Raw genomic sequence first — 7,208 nt, forward strand, 5'->3', positions numbered from 1 at the left:
AAAAAAAGAAAAAAAAAAAGTAAGACAGACAGTCAGACAGTCCACATAGCTGATCCAGTGAGGCCACCCAACAATCCACGTGCTCCTGTAGGATTTTGTTTTTCTTTAAAGTTGATTGGCCAATCCCACTGGAGCTCCACATTCTAGCTACTTTTCAAAGGTGTGGCCAGCTGCAGATCAGACTGCCAACAGGCTGATTAGACCTCCATTGAGGGACCCATCATTAAAACCAACCAATCAGATTAAAGATAAGGATGGTGAATGATAGACTGAAACTGGTTGGGGAGGTGAGGGGAGGGTGTAGTAAAGCTAGAGACCATTGATAGTGAGTGTGAGTGTGAGTGTGAGTGTGAGTGTGTGTGTGTGTGTGTGTGTGTGTGTGTGTGTGTGTGTGTGTGTGTGTGTGTGTGTGTGTGTGTGTGTGTGTGTGTGAGGGGGAGAAAAACTATAGTCTTTTTGCAGTATGTTACACATAAACGTGTTGCTGAAACAAACATTTTAAAGCAGGTCAAACAAGAAGTCTTTGGTTTGTTTTTTTCATCTTTGGATACTATAAATATCAATATAGTACATGTTTAAGGGCAAAATGTTGCTTCAAGGTCTTTTTAAGTTTCTCTTTGTTTCTCTAAAGTTTTAAAGCTTTTCCACCGAGGTTGAGTCAGTCCATGAGTTGGTCAAATCAGTCCGTCTTCAGGCTTTGGTGCAGGCGTTGGGGCCAGAGTTGGCTGGATGACCGGAGCCGTCGTCTACCCACTTATCTAGGCTCCGTCGGCGTGCGTTCATAAAGAAGTTACTGACTGTGGCCAGCTCCAAACCCAGCTGTTGGGCAATGGTGAGCTGCAGCTCTTTGGATGGTCGCTTGTTCTCTTTGAAGATGGCGTGGAGTGTCCGCCGCTGCACATCTGTGAACACCAGCCGGGGCTTCTTGGACACATTACCCCGCTCACTTCTGCCGTGATCCTGTTCCTTACGCTTACATGCTGTGGAGGATTCAGGGAACAGAAAGAGATACAGCGTCAGAAGGCATAAAACACAACGGTAATTATAGATGTGACAAAGTCCTGATTAAAGTGAGAACAAAGTATTCTTGGTTTTGTTATTCTGCATTGTGTCAGCTAATACAATACATCCCTGGGCTCTGATTCTGATAAAGCCCCTCCTCATTTGTTCAACAAATGTTACTGCAAACCTTTCAGATAAATAAATAAAGGCTAAGCCTTTCAGGCATGATCATATATTTTCTCTGTTGCTTTACATTCATGGACACATTCACAGGCTAAAGTATATTGAAAGGAAGCAAGTCATAATGCCCATCATTAGTAAATAGCACCAAGAGCAAAATCTAAAGATCTTTAATCATTTTACTGATTTGAATATCTGGGAAAGCATGCAATTGCTCCCAAAGAAGCATATGCAAATCCTGACAGGTTCCTTCGTTCTGTTTTCACGTGTCAAATCAGCTGCTGTGGCATTTCAGTCAGAGTAACACAAATAAACCTCCTCAGTGAATAATTTCCTCCGTCTCACCCAAACGTGTGTCCCCTTCACTCTGACACCATCTCAGTGTATAGAATAGTAGTTTTTCAGGAGATTCCTAGACAGACAAACAGGTTTCCAGGATTTCCCAGAAGGTTTTGTGGAACATATTGATGTAACAGCTTGCATGTTTGAACAGCCTATTAATCACAAGGAAAACTGTCATTATGCATGGGAATTAACAGCAAAGTTTCCCTCCTTCTCGTTTTGTTTGGGAGTCACGTTGACGTACGGCCCGGGAGAACTGGACCAGCTGGTGCTGATGGAAAGCAGCCAGAGGAGAAGCCCCGTCAGCGGGGGAACAATGAGCGCTGTCCACGGTGCTGAAAGCTGGGGCTGCCCCCAAATCATGCAAGAAATCATGCAAGAACCTCTGGAGCACGACGACGTGCAGGTAGAGTGTTATCAACAGCACAAATGTAGGACTCCGTATGACAACAAAAGCCTGACTTCAGCTGATCTCGCTGCCTTTTCATTTTATGTTTTATGATTTTGTGGCGGTTGATGTGTGAGCTGGGGCCAGAAGGGGGCAGCCGTGAGCTGCTGGAGCCGGGTCTGGAGTGGACTCACCGGGGAAATTAATGAACGCCGCATCCCAGCTGCAAAACAACGAGTACCCATGCACTGATTATGTTTTTTCTTTTTTCTTTTTCCTTTTGCAAAGTGCAACTAAGGCGGATAAATTCATTTCATTATAAACCCGAAAAACATGATCTAAACCACGGTGAGTCGGTAAGCTTGATGTGTTTTAGATGTAGAAACAAACATCCAATCACCCGAGGGTAAAGCTAAACTAATTTAACAACTCCGCATTTTGTACAACATAATAAACATATGCAATCAATCCTAATTTCTGCACTTCATTGTTTGTAAAATGTATTTAATCTTTGTTGTGATGTATTATCTGCAGCATTTCGTTTCCAATGCAAGTTGAAGCGCAAGTAAAGTCAAATAAAAAATACAATACAATAAACATAACAATTAAATCAGTCCAATAAAAGTTGATTTTCCTGCAGATTCCACTCCATAACCTGGTTTCAAGCTGTGTGCTGAAGTACAGTGAGGCGGCCTATTGGCATGATCATAAACTGGAGTATAATTGTGAGTATTAGCAGCCCGGTGTCTCCAGTGCTGGTAAATATTAACAGAGATCCGGAGCTCCTCCTGTAAAGGCTGCCATAAATCAGCAGCAAGTGAAGGCCACTCAGACAACAGGAGCCTCCAAAGAGCAGCCCGACCCCGACACAGGAGGCCCGGCCAGAGAGGCAGCTTTCCCAGGACCAGGGGCAAAATAACAACGGCCTCATTATCAGGCTAATCACACACACACACACACACAACAGCCCTGCTCCGGCTAATCATTACAAACAGGCAGATAACTTCACAGACTGGACACACACACACACACACACACTCACACACACACACACACACACACACACACACACACACACACACACACACACACACACACACACACACACACACACACACACACACACACACACACACACACACACACACACACACACACACACACACACACACACACACATACACACACACAGGGTCTTTACCGACACGAAGTGACGACAGTCCCGTTTCATAATGTTACACAGCTCAGAGAACAACAAACACACCTCTGAGCTGCAAGTCCTGCAAATATTAAACTGAAAAGACAAACATGAATCTATTCCAGGGAGATCTTTCACCTCGATTAACCGACTGATCATAGCAAATACTACAAATATAAGCAACACTGAACAAAAAAGTATGAATATAAGAATCAAAAATGATTCACATTGTAAAAATCTATTAATATATCCTAATTATTCTATTCTATTCTATTCTATTCTATTCTATTCTATACAAACAAATTCAGATGGGTAATTGAAAACGTGGGAAAAGCAGAGAAGGCCCGAGATGAATTTTCAGGAGCCTAAAATCAATAAGAATATCACATCTACTTCAGCACACGATCACATATGTAGTTCACAGGAACGAACCAATCAATACAACGGCGCTCCGAGTATTCCTGTAAATTAATTTACTTTGTAATCCTCTTTTTTTTCTTTCCACAACTTTTCATAAAATATCCCAAAATAAGTTTTTTAACTGCATTTTTTGATTTTTATAATAAAGACTAAAGTTTTTAACAGTACATTTGTGTTTAAAAAGACATACAACATGAATCACACAGAAAAAATGAATAAGCACAAGTGGAGCAGGCCCGATATTTTATCAGTTATAAATATCAGCTCATTGAATAAGCAAAACAATCTTTCGAACTGGGAATTTGTGTTTTTCGTTTATGCATTTGCAAAAGAGTCAGTGATAAAATCTCATCCTCAACCAACACACACACACACACACACACACACACACACACACACACACACACACACACACACACACACACACACACACACACACACACACACACACACACACACACACACACACACACAATCACACACACACACACACACACACACACAGCAGCCAGCAGCAGCAGCAGATGGGAAAACTGAAAAATAATCAATTGCGATTACACTCGCGTGCACACGCACCAATACGTGCAGATACACGCACTTTCCACTGCCTCACTTTTCAAAAAGCCAAAAAGCCCATTTGTAGGTCATTGATTGGGACTATAAAGGGTAAAAAAAAAAAAATAATCTATTGGTTGGCTGTGAACGCGCTCAAGGTATTTAGGCCTCGCTGCGCGCCCCTAATTGACTCGTGCGTACCTCAGGGACAAATTAATACAGAGGTCTATCAGTTAATTAGAGAAACCTCAGTCAAGTCAGAGCTGCTTTACAAGCAAACATGAACACGTGTTCTATTCTATTCTATTCTATTCTATTCTATTCCACTGTGATATGAGGTCTATAATTTTACCAAGTGATGGCCAGAGCCCATTTCGCCAGCTGAATAATGCATGAGTCCAGCTTCACTTGACATTTAATTTTAGTTTATCTTAGACTCCCCACAACACGTGCACACGCACACACTTTACCCCCCCCCCCCCCCCCCCCCCCACCACACACACACACACACACACACACCCTTTCTGTTTACACCAAGGGCAACACCAAAAAAAAAAGCCGATCAGTTGCATCAACACCAAAATAAACACATTCCTAACGATTTTTGGGAGACGGATTGGTTTACGTACAGGGTCCAGAGGTCGATATTTTGAGGTAAAATGACAAGAGAGCTTGTTTCAAACAAGCACCCAAATCAGTGTGGAGACAGAAATGGGACGTGTATTGATATCAGCCACAGTCGTCCTGTGCAGGGGGCTCTGTTCTTTGTGAAAGACTTTTCACCCTCGTGTATTGTGTGTCATATTATATAATACTAGATTTGACCAGCCATTAGAAATAATCTCAAATTTAGAGGCCATGTCTAAATAATGCACGTCTGTTATTCCCTCTAAGTCTGATATTATATAACCTCCAGAATAATTTTATTATAAGTATTTTTTAATTCTATAAACGTTGGATGAGAGGGAGCATTTATCTTAAATAGAACCTTGTTTGAGCACGCACACTTGTATTGCCGTGAATTATAATTTATTTTGAGTAAATACAACAAGGTCAGTTTTGCTTTCCAGCCCACTTGACCTGCTCGCTGCTCGGCATTAGGAACCATTCAGAGGCCAGTGACCCTCCGTGATGACAAAAAGCCACTGCTCTTAACTCACTGCATTATATTCAGGGGAAAAAAGAAAGCAGAAAAAGGAGCTTTACCGAGGCTTCGCTCACCTGCGAGCCTGAGCGCACTCATGCGCTGGAACTCAGGCTCCTGCAGCCATTTCCACATGCGGCGGAAGGTCTCTCTGCCGGACTTGAGCTTTGACCAGGGTTTGGGGTTCCTCAGCAAATCGGACAGGGTCCCCTGGGACCTGCACAGGACCCGCTGGGCAAAGATGGCCTGAGGGATGCTGTAGCGCTTCAGCTCTGTGGTGATCCTCTGCGCTACCTCTTTGGTATTCACCTCCTCCATCTGTCCCCCAGAAACACCACCCCCTCCACCGCCCACCCCATGCTGCCCTGGCCCGGAGGCCTGCTCCCGGCTGTTCCCCAGCCCCTGGCCGTGCCCCTGCGCGCCAAGGTGGGCGTGCGGGTGGTGGTGGAGGCCGTTGATTTGTACCATGCCCGCCGAGGAGCTCATGTGCTGCTCCGCGTGTCTGCCGAGCATGGCCGGGTGGTGAGCCTCGAATCCGCTGGGAGTGAGCATCTTCTCACCGGGCATGGCGGCACCGGGGTGAGCGTACGGAGGGATGCCGGCCTGAGACGTGTGTATGCTGGCCAGGCCGGAGCCAGACAGCGGGGAGAGGCTCTGACCCATGCAGGGATCCTTGTGGTGATATGCGGGATACAGACTGTTCATGGGCGCCAGACTCCGGTCCTCCCGCATCAACGTGAAACTGCCGCTGACGTTCCCGGGGATCCTCTGGTGGGGATGCGCGTGAGGATGGTGGGGATGGTGATGGTGGTGGTGATGGGGAGGAAACTTGTCGGACACGGTGGAGATGGGGGGTAAGGGCTGCAGGGGGGTCAGGGTGGTGTAAGTGCTGCTGGCGCTCATGCCAGGGGGGGCTTCGCACATGCTGATGGCTGGATGCAGGTGTCCGTGGTGCCCGGGGTGATACTCTCCGGTGTCCAGCAGGGTCGCCATGCCCATAGCTCGGTGGCTCAGACCCCGGGGGCTCGGACGGGAATGCGGACTGTGGCCACTGAGCAGCTCTCCGTGACCGGACACGGACTCATGGCTCACTCCGTGCAGGTCGCCAATATTCTCCATCGACAGCTGTGCGTTCATGATCCGGGCAGCGCTGTGGACCAACCATCTATCTGACCTACCGCAGGCAGCCAATGTCCACAAGTTCTCACGTCCAGTAAACTTCAATTCTCTTTTGTTGCTTTTCTTCTTCTTCTTCTTCTTCTTCTTCTTCTTCTTCTTCTTCTTCTTGCAGTAGCCTCCTTTTAGCGCTCGCCTCCGCTCAGTCCTTATGAAGTGATTATTCTCCAACCCTGCTGCTTATTTCAGCTATGGTTAGTCCTTTCTGGAACCCCCACGGTTTTTTCTTGATATTTTTGTTTTTAATTTTTTTTTCTTCTGATTCTTTTTATAATTCAAGCCCCCCCACCGCCAACCAGCTGTCCTTGCGCTCCGGTCGGGTGCCGCGCCATCTCTCTAGTTGTGTGTGTCCAGTCCCCGCTCCACCGCAGCACAGATCACCGTCCACACATGCGCACTGTGCGCTCCCATCTCCTCCCATTCTCTCTCTCTCCCTCTCTCTCTCAAACGCTCACACACGCACATAACCGCCCCCTTACTCTGACGTCAGTTACCTTATTAAGGAAGGGAGGTATTACGCCACCTGCTAAAAGCTGCTCCTAACAGCAGCACACATGCAGCAGCCTTAAGCATTTTACTGCAAATGTCAGTGATACAAATAGACATATTTCTAAAGTTAAACGCTCAGCAGGGTGGAGAAATGGTGCGTCACGGCGCATAATGTTTAAAAACCAGCTCCCGTTTAGAAAACGCTTCATTCATTAGCGCAGTAATGAGGCGGTATCTTCAGTCCTCCTTAAATCATTAACTGCAAATGAAGTAAACTTCCGGGTTCATTTGGAGTTTCTTTTTTAACAAGTGAA

At 45.9% G+C, this 7,208-nt stretch overlaps 1 protein-coding gene across 1 annotated transcript; it reads right to left on the reverse strand.

Annotated features, from left to right (window-relative positions):
- Positions 1 to 690: 690 nt before the first annotated feature.
- onecut1 (one cut homeobox 1) lies at positions 691 to 6,366 on the reverse strand (the record flags this gene model as incomplete). The annotated part of the gene is made up of 2 exons (XM_080491406.1): positions 691 to 980; positions 5,292 to 6,366. 2 exons carry the CDS (start codon positions 6,364 to 6,366, stop codon positions 691 to 693), a joined length of 1,365 nt encoding a protein of 454 aa, XP_080347532.1.
- Positions 6,367 to 7,208: the final 842 nt, after the last annotated feature.

The sequence above is a fragment of the Lipophrys pholis genome (genome assembly GCF_963383615.2).
Source record: "Lipophrys pholis genome assembly, chromosome: 2".
In the NCBI taxonomy this organism is placed as follows: domain Eukaryota; kingdom Metazoa; phylum Chordata; class Actinopteri; order Blenniiformes; family Blenniidae; genus Lipophrys; species Lipophrys pholis.